At 41.7% G+C, this 19744-nt stretch overlaps 1 protein-coding gene across 1 annotated transcript in view; it reads left to right on the top strand.

Moving 5' to 3' along the window:
- The window catches only part of LOC147724149 (uncharacterized), a 1299884-nt gene that overhangs the window by 791781 nt on the left and 488359 nt on the right, over positions 1-19744 (top strand). The window contains exon 4 of the mRNA XM_086917998.1: positions 4567-4795. Coding sequence (XP_086774124.1) covers positions 4567-4795 — 229 coding nt within the window. The remainder of the gene's footprint in view (positions 1-4566; positions 4796-19744) is intronic.

The following is a 19744-nucleotide window of genomic DNA, read 5'->3' as shown; positions in this document are numbered from 1 at the left end:
ATCATCAGCACAGTTAATTTAGAGTAAAAAAATTTACATCGTACAGCCTTCCTCAAGTGGTCCCCCACTAGCCAGCATGATTGTCAAGTAAATCCTCTCACGTTGAAATAAGAGAAAGAAAAATAAACATCAATCTCCTTGGAAAAGACAGCCCAGCTTTTGACCTTTGTCTTTGAATGTACAGCAAATGTGACAAGATAAGAACAAGATTTAAAGGCCTGAATTCAGAAAGCAAGATCGTGGAAGAATACAATAAACAAGAGTTGGGAAATGAGAGGGATGAACTCAAGCTTCACAGCCTGAAGCAAATAAGACCGGCAAATAGCAAACAAATTTGAGTTACAAACCACAAAGCAAATGATTGGCAATGGGCAGAATGCATTTCAAGGTCAATTTTCTGAATGTCCCCAATATGTCTTTAGCTAACCAGGCAGCTGCGCTGTCTGGTAGGCAGTGGCCCAAACTGGCAGAACAAAAAAGAACACAGAGCTAGCCCTGTGTTCTTAGCACTAACTTGAGCCTATTTGTTGAAAAAGCAGTGCCAGAGGTCATAAGAGGCAAGCCAGAGAGTTGTGTAAAGCAAACTTGTGCCCCCCTACCCCCTTCTCTGATATTCCCATTTCTTTTTTTTTTTTTAGTTTAAAGAGCTTAATTAAAGTACTTATAAACATAGGTACGATATACAACAAAGCATATAAAACAGGTAGCATTGATAAAACGATTGAATAAATAAATTGGTGGAATAAATATTGTAGACATTCTTATCATGGCTCTAAAGATATGCCACAAATAGAAAGCAATCATTAAATGTGTACCTGAAAGAATAAATAGCATTTTACATTTCTCAATTTTTCAGAAAAAAGGAAAATCTAAAGAAGAGGGAGGGAAGGACAGAGAAAGGAGAAATTACATGGAAAGGAAAGAAGGAATAAAAGAAATTGGTGATATATTAATATCTTTGTCTAATATTACAATAGAGCAATAATCTTATACTAATCACAATGGTATCCAAAAACAGAGTAATAACTACATATATGACATATCAAGGGAAATAAAATAAAAAATAAAAATAAATGTAAAAGACAATTAAAAAAAAAAAAATAAGGTACTCATGGTGGTTGATAAACAAAAGAGCTATTTGATCACGTAGTGCAGATGCCAATAAGTAGTTAGTAATGGGATACCAGAAGGCTTCTTCATGAATAAGTTGTTAAGAAGTTTTGGAAGAAGCTCTGTCCAGTCTATGATGATAACAAAGAAGGTTCCACCAGGCTGAGAAGGAAACCTTAGAGGCATCTTTCCAATTTGAGGTAATTACCTGAAAGGCAATAGCAATTAACAAGTCCACAAATATACCCACTCTGCGGGACCCAACCCATTCTGATATTCCCATTTCTCACAAATATTTTTGGGCCTTGGGCAAAATGAGGCCCCTTGGAGGATTTGGGCCCCCCTGCACCACAGGAACTGCAAGACCCTATGTAACGTCCCTGAAGGTAGGGGTTACAATTGAGACCCCTGTCAGCCCCTGCCTGTTAGAGGGAGAGGTGGGCCCCTAAGGGCAGCCGGTCTCACGGAGGAGACCAACAACTAGTGAAGGTACCGGCTAGGGGGTACCTCTGGTGGGGATTAGAATATCCCAGACGGCGGCTGCACATGGTATCAGTTTGCAGATGTGGGGGACTGCGTGAGGTCTCCCCGCCAACTGAGGCATTTTCATTTTAGGGTCCAAGGAGGCTTCCATGAGTGGGGCTGAGAGGGCACCCGGTTGGCGCCTGCTAGTTAGACCGGAGGAGTCCGGTGAGGGGGCTCCCATGGCACTGTTGTTGCCTGTTGCAAATTACACAGCTGCACCACCAGATCTTGGCAGATGCAATGTGGGGGGCATTTTGGCATCATAAGGAGACACGGATGAGCTGCACCCTCACCCACATTTTTGGTACCGGCCTGTTGGGGCCCGTACCCTGCTGCATTGGCAGCCTGGTGGCAGACAAAAGCCAGGGGCCTTATTTATGAAGGACTTGCGCCGCCGGTGCGTCACTTTTAACATGGGAAAAAGTGACGCATCGGCGGCGCAAGTGCTTCATAAATAAGGTCCCAGGTGCTCAGAGAGCCCTGACCTTTCAACAGAGGGCATTACGGGACAACCCAAGACAGGCCCCCGAGGAAGGCCAGTTGGCCTGGAGGTAACCTTGTGTTATGGTGGGGCGTAAGGCCCTAAGGTGATGTGTGCACCTCATGAGTGTACGGTGTTGCACTGATAATTTAGGATGTATGCCTAAGGTGAACTATGCATAATGTGTTTATGCTACCTGCAATGTTACCAGTAGTTACTGGTTGTGATTTTCACTAATGGTATGTTCAAATGGTGATGACAGTGGCCTGATTGGCCCTGAAATGTATATAATCCCATGTAAATTAATACCTAGTGCCAGGTGGCACAGTGTACATATGTGATTACGCTCTGATGTGTCAAATGGATAATACAAAGGCTATTTTTATATAACCTGTGTGGAGTTTCTTTTGTGGTATGCCTAGTGTGTTGCTGCTGTGTGTGTGTGTTGCACAAATGCTTTACACATTGCCTCTGGGATAAGCCTGAATGCTTGTGCCGAGCTACCAACGGGGTGACCAGGGGTTATCTTCAGCGTGTAACTCCCTTGCCCCGACTAGAGTGGTGGTTTCTGTCTGGCTTCAGCGCATGTACTAGCCAACCAGAAATCCCATTTCTAACAGAACTCAAACCCACTCTTCTAACAACCCAATCTCTCACAGAGTTTGTCTTGGAGCATGTGATAATACTATGGAAGGCAGTCAGCGGCCACGCGAAAACTCGGTTCATCTTGGGCTTGAGCATCCAAGAGGACTGTGAGCTGAGTCAGAGACAACTTCAGTGGCTCTCCCACCTCTAACCATGAATGCTAATGCTAATTTGAGAGTACTGCAACAGTTTTGTGCTGACTGGTGTTCTTCTGTATTTGAAAAGCTGGAGCAGCACTATTTCACCACCCTAGTCATTGGGTGCATGGAAGAGGAAGTCTCAATACATGTGCGGCTTTTCCACGAAATTTACCAGCATTTGTTGAACAACAGAATATAACACAATAACATACATAAAGCAACATAAAAACACATTTAAAACTTAACAGCATATAATAACTGAACAATCAAAACAGATTGCAACACAACAGCTGCAGCATAATACATATGTTGTATTTCCATCTAGAGTGGACCTGGCCAGGCAATTCAGGCTAGATTGTTTCTTTTTAACAGGATCAAAATGACTTGAATATGGGTGATCTGTTGAGAGTGGTATTGCGGCTGGAAAATTAGGTACTGGGATGCAACCTGAACAATTTCAAATGGCTGACATTAAATCAGACATTCTCTCCATCACCCTATTTTTCTTGCAAATACAATGGGTATAACCAGGTGTAGGTCCTGTGCTCACTGTGCATAGTACTCAAGCTATACTTCACTGACGAAGCCTAACCTGGATGAAACCGATTTGGGACTCCTAGTGTTCCTGCCCGAAAGAACTCGACCCGGAAGTTAGGCCGGACTGTTCCTTTCACAGCAGGAACAAGACTGATTTTTGTACTTCTGGTCTGTACTGAGTGCCACAGAGGGTGAGAAATAATTAACTGGGGTGTGGTTTGAGAGATCGCCAGCAGCTGAGTTTAATTTCAGTATTAATTCCACAATCTTGTTTGTTGTAATTACATTGAAACAACTACCACAAAGTGTTTATTGAAAACAGCTTCATCGAATCAAATTGCACCATTTGCTTTGCTTTTTAAACAAATCTTTGATTTTGGTAGTTCATGCACAGCGCTTGCTTGCACGGCGAGGTCCCAGAGACCAGACCATTTAATGTCAAAGGTACAGTAAAATAATTAGAGGGAACATTGGTGAAGAGTAAAAGTATAATGCTTGAAGGAGCACATCCTATGAGAGGAGTTTCACGCAACCACTTCTGTAATGAATGCCACATAGTCTAAGCCAGTATTCATATAAATAGTTTAACTTATAACTTTTTTTGTCTAAATCTCAGTGAGTTAATTATGCTGTACATGAATACAATCATTTGTATCTGAAGCTAGATGTGGTCAGACTCTGTCTCAAATACTGAATCAGGCCACTGTAGTAGTGTGGGAGTAATTTACACATGTTTGCACCGAAAGGAGTTGTGCAGGCAAAACTGCACATTTTATTCCGATACATTATTTTTTATCTACAATCTATCGATACGATATATCCTCCTATTTACTCTGCATTAACATCTCATTTTTTCATGAGCGAGGCAGGCAAACATGCCTGACACCTGTCTTTAAGAACGAATACATGACCTATTTCATAAGCGCAAAATTCTTCCCATGGTTAACAAAAGTTTTTCTAGCGCTTTGTCACGTTAATATAGCTTTTTGAGTTATCGCTGTATGCAACAATATGTCACTGACCTTTTCAATTTAAAACATTGTGGACATTGATTTTTGCATACCTGTGCTTCAGTTAGTTTTCTACAGAAGTGAAATTTAGCTACAAGTAATTTTTTTATTGTTTTAGGTACTGACGTGCACAAAACTTGGAAAATCAAAAGAAGAATTTCTACAGTCTGCAGGCCCCCTTGTGGGGTCCGCAAAGAAAATAGTGGTTTTACTTTCAGAATCTACAGCTGGGTCACCTTTTGTGTACCACCTGATCATTTTTTGTGAATGGATGAGAAAACTGCCAGTCATCACAATGTTTAATAACTGTTGGCAAAAGCTGCGTCCCACTCTAAAGGCAATTCTTGGTAAGTGTACATAAATTGCTCTTTTATAAATGTAAATTGAAAGGTGAGAACACCACTCAGAAACCATGTTCTGCCTTTCTGGTATACACATTCACATGTGCACACACAATCATGTAGGGGCCTAATTTTGTTTTTTGGATTGCAAATATAGCTGAATTATTTGTGTAAGAAAAATGCCTCTATTTGCATGATCACCCCCATGTTTTTGGACTGATACTGCTGATTTTGAAATTGGCACATTTAACCCACCAATAAGTCTTTAGTATATGGTACAAAATGTACACAAGGGTCCGCAAGTTAAGTGTCTTAGTGGACTGAAGCACACTAAAGTGACAATGCAAAACATGACTAACATAAACCTAATTCCGCATGTTTAAACTGCAAATTCGACCAGGCAAAATGACTGCTTTTGATTGTTCTAAACACTCTTTTTATATATTAGAAAGTCACCACTAAGTAGGCCTTAATGCCCAATAAGGCAGGGTGTATGTGTTGGGAAGTGGATTATTAGTAGTGGCAAATAAGCATTTACCACTGGCAATAATACCACTAACACAACATAGGGCTCAGAATTGGTCTTTAAAAATTATTCGCATGCTCAGCCCTTGGTAGCTTGGCTGCAAGCAGGCAGGCTTAACTTGAAATATAGGTATGTTAAACATTTAAAAACATCAATTCACTAAATATTTAAGAAACAAAACACAATAAAAATCCAACACCAAATTATAAAACATAGGAAATATTTTTCTCTTTGAAATGACACCAAAACAAAAAACATTCCACTGTAGGGAGCCAGAGATATGAATGTTTAAACATTAAACACTTTCTAGCGCTTAGAAACCGATAATGCAAATTTTGGACATTAGTTTGCCTCTGACCAGCACAAACTCAAAGTTTGAGGCCAACCACGATTGAGCCCTGGTCAGATACACTGAGCGGGAGGCCCTGGTCAAGATTTTACCTTCAAACGTAGAAACTTTTCTGCAGGATTTCTCACCAGACATCGTGCAGCTTCCTTCAGCAGGCCAGATTCAGTGAGGTTTCAAAGGATTGCCTTTCTGTGGGAGTCTGTTCACCCTCTGGAGCTTTTTCACAAAAGTTCACCAAACGTTCCCAAAGTTCTGGAATTTCTCCCTGAAGTTCCTCTTCGGTGTCCAAAGTATCCAAAACACAATCCAAGGGGCTGAAAGCTCCAAGATGGTCCTTGAAATGTTGGGACCACAATTCCCACAATGAATCTTGACAGCACCTTTAAAAGTCCACTGGATACACTCCAAACAGGGGAGACTTGGTGGAGTTGATGCAGGTGAACCTTTAGCTTGCATAGAATCCACTCTCTAGTCCTTTTGAAGCAGGTGTGATCCACAGGGCTTAAGTTCCAGACTGTGCAGCAGGCACAGTCAGTCAGAGTGCAGGACCTGGTTGGGGCAAATCAAACTTCTAGCATGGACCAGTCTTCTTCCTTAAGTTTCAAGCAGCAGATCTGGGAGGCACTGCCTCGCTCAGATACTTATTTAGTGTCCTCTGGGGTCAAGCATGAGGGCACTTTTGTCCAATGAGGTGCAGAGCAAAACTATGGAGCATGACCACTTCCTCCAAAGTGTGACGCAATAGTCTCCTGAAAGCACTATTTCTCCAGAATTAAATATGTCAGAATTTTCAGTAGAGAAAGAAGAGCTGACCAAACCAGCCTACAGGACGGCTTCATCTACATATGTTTCCTCTCCTGACATCTGGGAATTCCTGCCTCAATCATGACATCTGTCTGGGCTCAGAAGTTAGGGCTGTAACTGTCTTGACTTACATTGTCTGTCCCTGCCTCTCTTTGAAGAGGATGGTTTACAACCCTTCCCCCTGTTAAAGCATTCCTATGTAACATAGTCCAGTATGGCTCTCTGACCCTCTGGCTGCTTATCACCTCATCAAAGCAGCCTGGCTAATCCACTTAACTCTGGCCAATCAGGTCAGAGCACAAGAAGGCTGCATTTTAGCTTACAGACAAAAAAGTCCTATAACTTCTTGTTTGTACATTTTAGGATACATTCAACAATGGCATATTGTTGTATTTATCTATACCATTCTAGGCAGCCCTTGACTGTTATTTTTATGACCTCCTGATTGTAAGTTATTATTTAATAACTTCTTGCCATGTTAACCTATGAGCCTGGGGATTTACAATGGGAAAAATGATGTGGGCAATTTGTCCAACACCAGGGCTTATAAAATATCTTTTATAAGGAACTTGGCTATATCTACAGGATCGTACACCCCAGGGATACCTAGGGGAGACTTTACGGGTTCTGAATATGTTAAACTATTGCAGATCCTCACTCCATAGTGCTCCTACGAAAAAAGCTAATTCTGTGAAACACTTCACTACAATGTGGAAAGTGAAATGTGCTATTTCACTAAATCCAAGGCCGATAAAAAACATTTTATAAGGTTCCACCTTATAACTACCTGACCACCCCCTCAACCTCTGAGAGACATATTGGAGGCCCTGGGATCCCTAATATGCCACAAAATTGTAGTTTTATAAATTTTTAAGTCCCCCAAACACCAACATCGAGTTTGGGCACACTCTGCATTTTAAAAGCAGTCCTGCAACACATGGCTGCTTTTAAACTGACCTCAGGCTTCAGCAGTGCACACATGCAAGAGCAGCAAGGGCTGCTGGCCTCTAAAATGCCATTCCCTATTGTATACTAGGGACTTAAAAGTAGTTTTATGTTCCCCTGCCCTATTAGGTACTAGGGCCGTATAGGGGAGGTCATGCCAGTCCTAGGTTTTTCCTAACCCATAGTGTACCATAGTGTATGTAAGTGTTTTCACTGCATTCTAAGTGTGTATTCAGCACAACACTGGCATTCGGCCTTGTTAGACAGAGCCCAGGGTCAGTTAGAGTCCCTTACCACCATTAAAAGTCACCCAAAAAGTTGAGGAAGCCCAGGGCCCAGGATGACTTTGCAACTGCAGGGTAATTAAAAGTAGGACATATAAAAGGTAATGTAAAACATGTCCTTGGAGTGACACAGCTCCGAAATCTATTTTGACTGTAGCAGGGTTAGCTCGAATCCATTTTGACTGTAGCAGGGCTAGCATGAGTTAATTGTAAACTTAAATACGGTAGTTTCAACTCAGTGTATCAGATAAAAAGTTAATTCTTGGACTTTATGAAATATTTCTTACAAACCCAATTCATTGGTAAAGTCAGATTTGTAACAAATATTTTACAAAATGCACTTTTAAAGAGTCACCTTTAACTGGTGTGAAGCCTCTAGAAGCCCATTTGCCCAAGTATCCAACTGTTACCCAGGAGCTGAAGAGCTCCTTGATGAGATGTGAACTGGCTCCCTGGGCTGAGACAAAGTCCTTGGGTGTGTGGAGAGGTTGATCTTTCCTTGACAGATGGCTTGTGGACATGCCCATCCCCTTGGATAGCTTCAAAGGATGACTACACTATCACTGTCAGATGTAATTCACCTTGGCCTGCCTCCATCTTGTCCTCCTATCCAGCCAGGCTCTATTCCCAGTGGAAGAGGAGCTGCCCTCAAAACCAGTTTTGTGTTGTCACAGAGAAGGGGTTGCTTATTTCTCAGGCCACACCTCTAAGGTGGGCACAGGAGCTCTGCAGGAGGGAAAAAAGATTCTGCCACATTGGATTTAGGTTGAGTGGGGCACTCTGGGATTGTTTGCAGTAGGGCCACAGGAATTCCTGCCATAGTATGTAGGATTGCGCCTGGAAACTCTTTCCCTACTGGCTAGGGAGTGGCCAGGAGTCACCACCCACCCACACATTACTGCCAGCCATACATGTAGCACTCCTGGGTACCTGATTCAGAACACTACTGGACCTGTGTTATTGACAGACCCAGATGACCAGTTTCAAATGAACCTTCCCTGATGGCTTCTGTGGAGTGACTCCTGACCCCCAAGTATTATTCCTAAGGTTCTGGAACCCTTGGTAGGTGTCCGACCCTAAAGAATTCAAGAATTTGAAACTTTCAGAAACATATATGCCTGGATAACTGTTCAGGGACCTGGAGCAACCAACCAGCTGGTCTACTGAGGGTGCATGACCGTTGGGCCTCACTTCACCATAGGTACCCCTACATTCTCTACTCAATGTTTGACTCCATCAAGCAGCTCACTTGACGTCACCATCGATGAGGACCTGTTTGACAGGTAAGACCTCCAAGATGCAAAAACTTGAACTTGTCATACGGGAGCTTTTCCTACCTACATCAAAAAAAATTCCAAGGCTCCATCTCAACACCAGACTCCTTAGGTGCTGAAACCCCTTCTCTCGGCACCAGCCTGCTACCTGCTTTCTCCGAAGGATGTCAAGGAGGTAACTTGCCCACTGGAATGAACCTGGTCCTTGTATGCGTGCTGCGCTCAACCAAAGTCGGCCAGCAAACTTACCCTTGATCCCAGTCAGGTATAACCAATTGCCTTTGGTTAGCACTCTGTGCATTTTGGAGCTATTTTAATTTCAAACTTTAAAAATGTATATCCTTGAATCCCCTATTGGATTTTTGTAGTTTTGGTGTCATTTTGTTAATTGAAATATACTTTTTAATTTTTTATAAATTGCAGCATCCAGATACCCCTAAGGATGACAGTGTTGCACCAAACAAATGCTGATTGATTAGGTTGGATATTTGATTTGTCGTGTTTTTGGGATTTTTTAAAAATTCTTTACCCTTTTTCTTAAGTTAAGCCTGTCTGCTCTGTGCCAAAGCTACCATGGGTTGATCTTGGGCTTACATTTATGAAACATTTACTGGACCTTACAAGAATAGTGCCATTATTACTTGTGGTGCACTACCATCCACCCAAGTAGTAATGCACTTTCTCACGATTTGTATGAACTACTTGAAATTACAGTCCAGAAGTAGAAAACCATTTTGAGATTGCAAACCTTGTGATTCACAAAATCAGGTATCTGATCAATTGTATATATGCCTCCAAGTTGGACTTTGCATAATGGGGTAATATTTGTGCTGGTAGTATAGATCTTTGTACAATGTAGTCATTCTCACAGCATGTTATGTTTTAAAGTATTTAATCTTGGTGGAAGTGACCACTTGCCCATATCAGTATCTGTGGAATATGTTGGAAGACTTTTGTTTTGATGTGCTTTTAAGGTTCTTACATCCTTTCCACAATGACTATAATCTCATAATAATAAGGAAAGTTATTAATATTAAAGAGTATCAAGAGCTGGGTTTATAATGTTTGCAGTCTTTTTATGGATGAAGATTCAATTGTAAAAGTGGTAGAGGGTCGAATACCTTTGGCAACATTATCCATGTATAATGTCAATGTAATCCTTCCAAACAGTGGTGTTTGATTGGGTTGTAAGACTCCAAAAAAAGGCTGCGCAGCAGGTTATCAGGCATACATTAAATGTAGAATTATTTGTTATTTTCCTTATTAGAGTAATATAACAAGTACGCCAAAATTATAAGCATTCTAAAATAAAGGTTCAAACTATGAATGAGGTTTATATTCTCTGGAAAGGTGCAGAAATTATAGAGATGATAGCTGAAGAGGCTCTAAGGTTCTGGAAATTCATGAATTAGGTACTTCAAGCCATGTAGCAGGTAGGGAAAGGATTGCAGCTTAAGTAAAATGGGTTCAGTTTTTAAGTGAGTTATCTGGAGGAAAATAAAGGCACATAAAGGCAGGTAAAATTCCTGAATATGGAAGGGTTGCAACACTGAGACCCTCAAATTGTAAAATTGGTAGAGGGTCGAATACCTTTGGCAACATTATCCATTATCCAAAATTCCTGAATATGGAAGGGTTGCAACACAAAGACCCTCAAATAAAAAAGCGATGCAGGTAATCCTCTGAAATATGACTGTAGATCATTAGGAGATGGAGTCTTCAAGTTTTATTGTAACATTGTACTGGAGTTCCTCAGAGACTGTACTACTAGCACTGGAGGAAGGTAGGTTTGTTAACTTCATTACATGCTATACAATTTCTTCCCTATGGTGTCCAACCTAGAGATCAATCAAAGTAGCCTAGGACATTATATTGAAAATTCCTCGATTTCAAGACTATTTTTGACATAGTAGGTTGAGAGATTCTGAGGAGTAAGTTGTAGTGTTGTAGGGATTCTACACATACACAGAACTATGCACAGGAAAACGGGACTTCGGTGTATAGGGGCTTAGACTTCCTACTGCCTCAATGCCAAAAATCCCAAGACCGACTAGCTATAGTGTCTCACTCGCTCTCCTACACAATCACGAAGATACAAATGATTAGACACCACAGAACACAACACTCCTGACTCTCTGAGGAATCGCAGAAGCAATGCATACCCTTTCGCTCACTCACTCGTACCTGTCCACAATAAGAATTGACAGAGCCACTGTTATAGTTCAAGATGTTTATTTTAACTATAGTGCTATGTACTGCAGTATGCAAGCCACAACCAGCACCAAAACACATAAACCTTAAACAGTTAGCATTGTAGAAAGCCCATTTATTATAAAGGGGGATGTCATTGTATATAGACAGTGGATTAAGGATTATAAGTCCTAACCATCCTCCCCTTGGTAGGAAGAAGTTTTATTATGTAAAAGAAGATATTTGGGCTTTGTCACCAGACCCCTACCTTAGTGCCTAGATGGTATTTCTACATCATAGGGACTACATGGCTCTGCTCCCTCAAAAGGTCCCTCTCCAAGTGTGTGTTAAAGCAACATGCATCCCCATAATAACAAAGCACAAGTTTTCAACAGCCGCAGCTGTGTTAGCATGTTTTGTCTAGGTGATAGGGACTGACCAGAACAGAATAACAAGGCACATTGTATATCGACCTTGAACAACGTGTTCAGACTAAACTCCAGGATCATTCAGAGAACGCAGAAAGCAGACGGTTCTCATGTGAAAGGTACAGAGTCTTGCAAAATAAAGTCATGTAGTAACTTGCGCAAAAGCAGCATCATGGCAGCAGTGCTCATGCTAACTTAGCAATGTCAACAATGACCCCAACGGCCATATGACAGTAGCATTGGTTTGCACATCTTGGTTTGCTTAGTACTGTTGTCAAAATGCAGGTTTTCACCTGTAAAATCCTCCAGCATTTTTATTTTTGAACATCATACTTTTTGGACCTCTGCTGCGAGGGAATGTCTCTAAGGGAGCCATACCTATTTTAATCTTTTGTTTAAAATGGACTTAAGCTATAACTGATAGTGCCCGCCTTGTAGTATAAGGTAAGCTGCTGAGTACAGACACAGTGAAGAGTTCAGACCGTTTGCACGTTACATAGATTCACGTGTGTGCACATGTGTTGAAGGTGAGTTAGGGACTGCTTGTCTAACTCAGCCTGGTATCTGTGGTATCCGTGTAAAGGAATCACAGGTATCACCGTTGCAATTGGTCATGGCATGAAAAGGTCTTATTATTCAAGTGAGAGTCCAGGGAAGGAGAATTAGCCCCTTTCCTCTTGGCCAAAGTTTACACTTTTAATTGGCATGACATAGGAAAACCATTAGTGTGACTTGTCCTATATTTTGCTGGGTAACAAACTAGGTTCCCTTTAGGGTGCGTACCCTCAAGCCTTTCCTTTTAAAAAGCGAGATCTCTTTTGGAGGGTGCAGGTCTAAAATGCACAAAGGTAGAATTACCAAGTGCTAATTTAAAATCAGCAGCATGAAAGATTCTATAGATGCACACCAGCACTCACGCTCTCCGAGAGGGAGAGATTTGAGGGAGAGTGTTAGGGCAGTCAGGGAGGACGTTGAAAACACCTCCTGCTCTCTAATGTATCTTATGGAGGAGAACTGCTGGGATGTTTTGTCGAAATAATTAAGCAGCTGATACCAACTGCCTAGCCCAGAAGTTGCTCTGCTGCAGAGCAGCATATCCATACAACATCCCCAGGACTGAAACAAGCACTTTGCTCCCATTACATACCTTTGTTACTTAAGGTCTATGCTCATACAGTGGGGATGCAGAAAACAACTGGAATCAATCACATTGTTCCTAAGGACCAAACCTTAGCTAATAAGCCTTGCCGTTATTGGTGGAACTGAGTTTGTATTAAGCCAAGGTTCAGGTTCATATACATGGCCTGATGCTATCAAGATTGAAAGGCAAACAACATGCCAAGGTAAGGATACCCTATTTAGGTGGAGTACAGGAGCTCAGCCCCAGTAGGATCCAGGCACTGGTGTGAGACTCCAGCATAAGCAATCCATGACGTTGAGAAGCCTCATGGCTCACAACTTCACATATTGTGTTATACAGTGTGTAGCTATGCAAAGTGCAAAAACTGACAGATGATGAAAATGTAGGGATTGGTACTAACTCAACAACTGTCAGTCACATCCTCTGCTTTGAACCACTTACGTTTTTTCCATTCATTCAGTGAGGCTCAAATGAGCCAAACCTGTTTTTGAACTGGAGCTTCGGTCCAGCCCTCCAGCTCCATCAGCCTGGTTTAGCAATCCTCAGATATAGAATGCTTTCCTCCTGATATAATCTTGTTCATATCCATTTGTAAACAACATTTAGATTTTTGGCAAATAAACATGTGTTCAATACTCATTGTTATACACCATGCCCATATGATATCATATATTTAATCTTCCAGAAGTTGCCTGCGTTATTGTGGGAAGATTGCTAGTTTTCATTACCTGTGTTTGGGAAACCTTGTGGTTGGTATTGTCTGTCCGCATGATGTGTGATTCCACAGTGTGGCCTGTGTTTGGTGTGTGACTTGCTCCACTGTTGGATCGGTTTAACCTGGCATTGTCACTACCATAGCAGTTGTGTGTATTTTTTTGGGACTCAGCATCCAAACATTGTCACCTGTGGGTGCACCTGGCAATTGTACATGAACTTATGCATTCAAGTGACCGAATGATGATTGGAACCATTAAGCCTGGTCTACATAGTTAGTGCCCCCCCTATTTTTAGTATGACAAATTGAAATGTCTTTCTGTACCTACAGTCACCGGCAACACTGTAAAGTTCAGCAAGGGCTCTCTCAGTGCCCATACTTGTAATAAGATGGATTTGTTTCAATAACTCTTAGCCCTCTTTTTTTAGAGACTTCTTTGAAGCCCTGATACCAAGGCTCTGAAGCACGACACGATCAGCAACGCCATTCATTTTATGCGTGGCTGGTGCATAATTTTGGGATGAATGGTCAATAAACCACAGACTATTAACAGATTAAAGCAGAGTAGCTCCATTTTAAATTTCATAGGCAATAAAATGCAAGTATGCCAATCTTCAGATACAGTTTATTAAGATAATTTAAAAAGATGTGACTGCAACTCAGTTAGTGAAAATACTGCTGTTAAAGTTGTATGTCACAGATGGCATAGTATACTATAGATTGGACATCGCAGACTAGAGTAAACTCTGGGCAAAAATTGCTCAATTTGCTGTTATGTTTACTATCACCTCCCCTATAAATCTTGGTGTTTTCTGAAACATATATAAAAAGAGCATTTATGATTTCATACAACAATTCACATAGATCAAACGGTTACTTTGTTGAAAAATTCAACCCTATAATATTGTCAAGCGTGCTGTTCTTTAAAAAATGTTTACAAAATGTGCTATTTAGAATCAGACTATAAAAAGTTGACACCAAAATGATAGAAGTCCAAATAGTGGAACTGGAGTTATGAGTTTCTAACATTTATGGTAAAATAGCCCCCAAAAAGTGTGAACCACTAACTGCGGGTATTTGGTCATGCCGCACTAAGCCAAATCCACAAATTCAGGTCAACCACGATGGAGCGCAGGACAGATACAGGGCCAAGTGCAGCCCATTGGAAGCTGTACCTTCTGACATTGGTGAGGGGATGCGTGGTGCTGCGATACAAAGGTCAGAGTCTTGCTGCATCAGGTCCACTGAGCCACCGATCAGGAGTTCTACGGGGCTGTAAGTGATGCCCTTGCATTGTCCTGAATTCTGCTGCATTGGATCCGGTGAATCATCCATTCCGGAGCTGCGAGGTGCTGCAATGCAAGACAGTGCGCTGCTTTGCAACAGATTCAGTGATGCCTTCAGTTGAACAGGGAAGAGTTCACTCTGCCTCCAGACAAGGGTCCAGGACCTGAAGAACAAAACATAGAGGGTCAGAAAGTACTCCCAGAGAGGCCAGCAGAGGGATCTCATTCAGGTTCAGTTGGGTTTGGTCGGCTGGAAAGCAAGAGAGGACTTTGGAAGCTTGTTGTGACCCGGTAGATCAAACAGGAGGCTAGCCAACTGACCACTAGAGTCACATCCTATGGCGATCCTGGGTTCAAGTCGAGAAGGTATAGTGTTCCTTCTTCAGACTGCAGGATGGTCCTTCTTCTGAATCTTCCACAGGTCCAGGAGTGTACAGATCAGGGGTTTGAAGGGTACCACTTTTATAGCCAGTGCCAGCCTGTGTGGGGGGGGGTCCCTTTCTTTGTCTACCTCTAAACTGGATCTGTTCAGAGTCTGTCAAGTCCCCTGGGTTATGCCCCAAACTATCTATGGTGATGAAGGGCAGGCTGGCCCAGGTATATGCTACATTTGCTGGTGACATGCAGGTAGCTACAGACGTCATTTACAGTACCTTGATCATCACATGGTCTCCAGGACGGAGTTTGTGGGCCTCACCTGTAGATCTGTCTGGAAGCGCTTCTCGAACCTGTTGATGAATAGAGATCAAACTGTTGGTTAACTGTGCCAAATAATCATTCATCAGAACACATTGTACATCATGTACAGGGCGTGGCTTAGGAACTCCCCAAATGTTCATCGGTCTCCCAAATACTACTTCATATGGTGTAAGTCCAGATCGTGAATGTGGCACCAATCTTATGGACAACAATGCCAAGGGTAGTGCATCTGGCCATTTCAAAGACGTGGAAGCAAGTATTTTCGCTAATTTCAGCTTTAGTGTAGCGCTGTACCTCTCCACTAATCCTGCTGATTGCGGGTGGAAGACTGCATGAAATTTCTGTTTGATCCCTAATCCTTTCAGGACATGCTCAACAACTTGCCCAATAAAATGAGGTCCGTTGTCACTCCACAAAAGTTTGCAAACACCATATCTAGGGAAAAACTCCTTTAGAAGCACCTTCGCTGTAGTGAGAGATGTATTATCCTTTGTAGGGTATGCCTCTATCCATTTACTGAAGGCACATACCACCACTAGGACATACTTTAAGTTATTGGAGTGTTCCAGTTGGATGTAATCCATCTGCAAAACTTCAAAAGGTGCAGTCGGTGTAGCAAACCCTCCTGTAGTAGTTTGTGCCCCTTTACCTGGATTATACTGCCAATAGATCAAACAGGACTGTACTATTCTTTTAGCTGTACCAGCAATCTCTGAATGCTCCCAGACTTGTGTGAGCAATTTCGTTACTGCTAGAGCTCTAACATGTGCTGGCCCATGTGCAATTTGAACCATAGGCTGTAAATAAGCAGCAGGCAATGTCCACTTGTCCATTTCTTTGTTACACCAACAGCCCTCATCATCTAACATTACTTCTTTAGACCATTGCTCCAGCTCTTTCACAGAGGCAGATCTCTGTATATCTAATACTTCTTCTCTAGCATCATGCCAACGTTCAGCTTGTTATTTCACTACATACATGGATGTAGTGCTTCGTTGCATTGCAGTCTCACGATCTACACGATCAGCAAAGGCGTTGCTTTGTCCTATCTTATCAATGACTTTCTTGTGCGCGCTACCCTTAATAATAGCAATTTTCTTTGGATATGTAAGTGCAGTCAAAAGATTATGCACTAGTTCTCCGTGCATTATCTGCATCCCATGGGTTGTAAGAAAGCCTCTTTCCTTCCAGAGTAGGCCAAAATCATGGGCCACTCCAAAAGCATTGCAGCTGTCTGTATAGACGTTCACATGCAAGTCAGTGCTAAGTTCACACGCTCGTATTAAAGCTATTAGCTCAGCTGCTTGAGCCGACTTCTGTGGTATGCAAGCTCTCTCCACTACTGTCACAAGTGTCGTAATTGCATATGCAGCTGAGGTCGTACCATCTGGTAACTTCAAACAGAACCCATCAGCCCACAGTTCCCCATCTACATCTGAAAGGGGCATATCTTGCAATTCGACGCGACCCTTTGTCTGTTCCTCAGTAAGGAAGATACAATCATGAGATTCTTGTGACTGAGCCTGAGTCGCTGGATATGGCAACAAAGTAGCTGGGTTCAGTGTCGCACATCTCTTAAAAGTAATGTGAGGGGCCAACAGTGTCAACGTGTATCCTGTTAAACGAGCACTAGTCAAGTGTTGCGTCTTGGTCTGATTCAAAAGCGCATCTACTGCATGGGGTACTAGCACCAACAGTTTATGTGACAAAACTATCCCTTCACTCTGACGTATGGACACAGCTGTAGCTGCAACTGAAAGGAAGCACCCAGGCAATGCTCGAGCAACAGGATCAAGAACTGCTGAAAAATGTGCACAGGGACGCAGTTGTATGATTAAATAACTACCTCTGAAATCACAGGTGCATAAACCACGAAGGCTAAACAACGACCAAATGCTGACCACTAAGTTATTGAATCACAACTTAACTGAACCACGAAAATAATTCCTTTGACGTGCAAACCGAATCTACCCATATTTTGAAACTGGTGTTAATGAAAACCTGCTATCTTTGAAAATGCCATTCTTACTTTGCTTTTCTTTCTTAACAATACTAATATTTACACGTAGACACTTACCTCAGATTTTAATGTCATTTTCTACACTGGTACTAACTGTTAATCTCCAGCCTTGTATTTAAGTAAAATATTGCTGGTATTTACTTTTTATTCATGAAAATCTCTTTTTACTTTGCGAACTGGGCCACGCTGTTTTAGGATGATGTCATCAAACAGCAAAATACTCCTAGTGGAACCATTCTTAAAGCTACAGAAATAATGCAAAAAATAAAGAAGAATGGTGGAAAATAAATTAATGAAATCTCGTGAAAAGGGAGATCATAGTGATGAAAAAAAAACCTGCTAGAATCGGATAATGAAAGAGGAAGTGCTGGGTGGTCTGTTCATTTCATTATATATATATATTCCAGTAGCTGCTTGATACTTTTTATTTTGAGCACTGAGTAATTGAATCTGAATTAAAAAGTGTAAAATCCCAGAGATCACACAGAGTGACACCTTGAGGCTGGGATGTGAAAGTGGTCACAACTATAATGGTAACTTAATTGGCGGCATTTCAAACGTAAAATGAAAACCAAATCCATTATTTAAATCAATAAAAAAAATGTCAGCATAAAAACCATCTGAAAACAATCCTACAGCGCCATCTATTGGTCTTATAAGATAAATGAAAACTTATTACATTTTTGTTCGTGTTTATAGTCGTTGTTAAGGCTACTTGTTATTTAATGTCGTAGTTTTTGATGTGGTCGTGGTTCAGTTGCAGGTCGTTGTTTATGCGTCGTTGTTAAGGCCACTCGTTGATAAAAATTTGTTGTTCAGGCTGTTTCCCCAGGGACGCTGCTTGTCACTGTGTGCCTGTACTAAAACTGACAATGCACACCCATCTTTCTCATGTACTTAGAGTGTAAAAGCCTTTATGTACTCTGGAGTGCCTAACACTGGTGCCGAACAAAGAGCTTGTCGTAACTGACGAAAAGCATTCATCTGTCCATGGAAGGGGCATTGGAGTGTCTTTAGTCAAAGCTCTAGCAGGGGTTTAACAATGTGTGACAATCCTAATATCCATTGCCTGCAGAACGAAGTCAAACCAATGAATGCACTGGCATCTTTCTGAGTACAAGGTACTGGTGTATCTAACATTGCTTGAATGTGATCTGGTGTAAGTGCACGGCCCTCCTTAGACAGAAGGTGACCTAAATAGGTTATCTTCAGTCTACAATATTGCAATTTCTTCTGTGACACTTTATGGTTGTGTGTAGCAAGAAAAGAAAGTAGCGACAAAGTACATTTTTCACACTGCTCAGGCGTAACTGCTGCCAACAAGATGGCATCGACATATTGTATGAGTGCCACTCCTTCAGACAAAGTAATGGAATCAAGTTGTCATTTCAACGCTTGACTATAAATGCTCGGATTCTCAGTGTACCCTTGAGGAATTTCACAAAATCTGTACGATTTATTATTCAAAGTGAACCCGAACAAATATCGGCTATCAGGGTGAAAAGGAATCGAGAAGAAAGCATTCTTCAAGTCAATCACAGAAAATGTAGTTGCTGTTGGAGGAACTAGGGTGAGCAATGACGTTATGTCCGAAACCACAGGGTACTGCGGTACTACAATCTTGTTGATTTCTCGCAAATTAATGATGAATCTGTAAATCCTAGTGTCAGTATCTTTTTTCAAGATAGGAAGAATAGGACTGTTGCAAACATTGTAAGGAACTTACTCCACAACCCCCACTTTAATCAAATCATGAACAATCCGTATAAGTGCTTTTTCACCTTCTCGAGAAATTTTATATTGAGGCAATCGTGGCAATGAAGCACCCTCCTTGACACTAATATGCACTGGCGGAATAACCATTTGCCATACATCGGTGTCTGAAGTAGCCCACAAAGTACTAGGGAGTGAAGCTAATGCAATGTCCTCTTTTACACTGCAGGATCTCTCCATTACAGGATAGTTGTCATTCAAAATAACCCGTACTCCTTCTGGAGAACATCGTATCGTAGCCCTGAAATGCTTGAGCATATCAAGTTCCACAATATTATCTGGTGTATTCGGAGAAAGCAAAAATGGACATGGAGCAGTAAATTTATCAACATGAAATGCAAGTGGTTGTGATAATGGGCTAAGAGAAGGTGTTCCAACGAAACCTATCGATGTAATAGTTAAGCCAGACAGGGGTGCCCTTGGAACCAAGTGTTTAGATAAGGCGCTACGAGTAGCTCCTGTATCAACCAGAAACTGATCAGTAGAACCCAAAACATGTCCTGTAACATAGGAACCCTTCT

Source organism: Lissotriton vulgaris, chromosome 4_1 (genome assembly GCF_964263255.1).
Source record: "Lissotriton vulgaris chromosome 4_1, aLisVul1.2, whole genome shotgun sequence".
Taxonomy (NCBI): domain Eukaryota; kingdom Metazoa; phylum Chordata; class Amphibia; order Caudata; family Salamandridae; genus Lissotriton; species Lissotriton vulgaris.
This window is presented reverse-complemented; position numbering and strand designations above follow the sequence as displayed.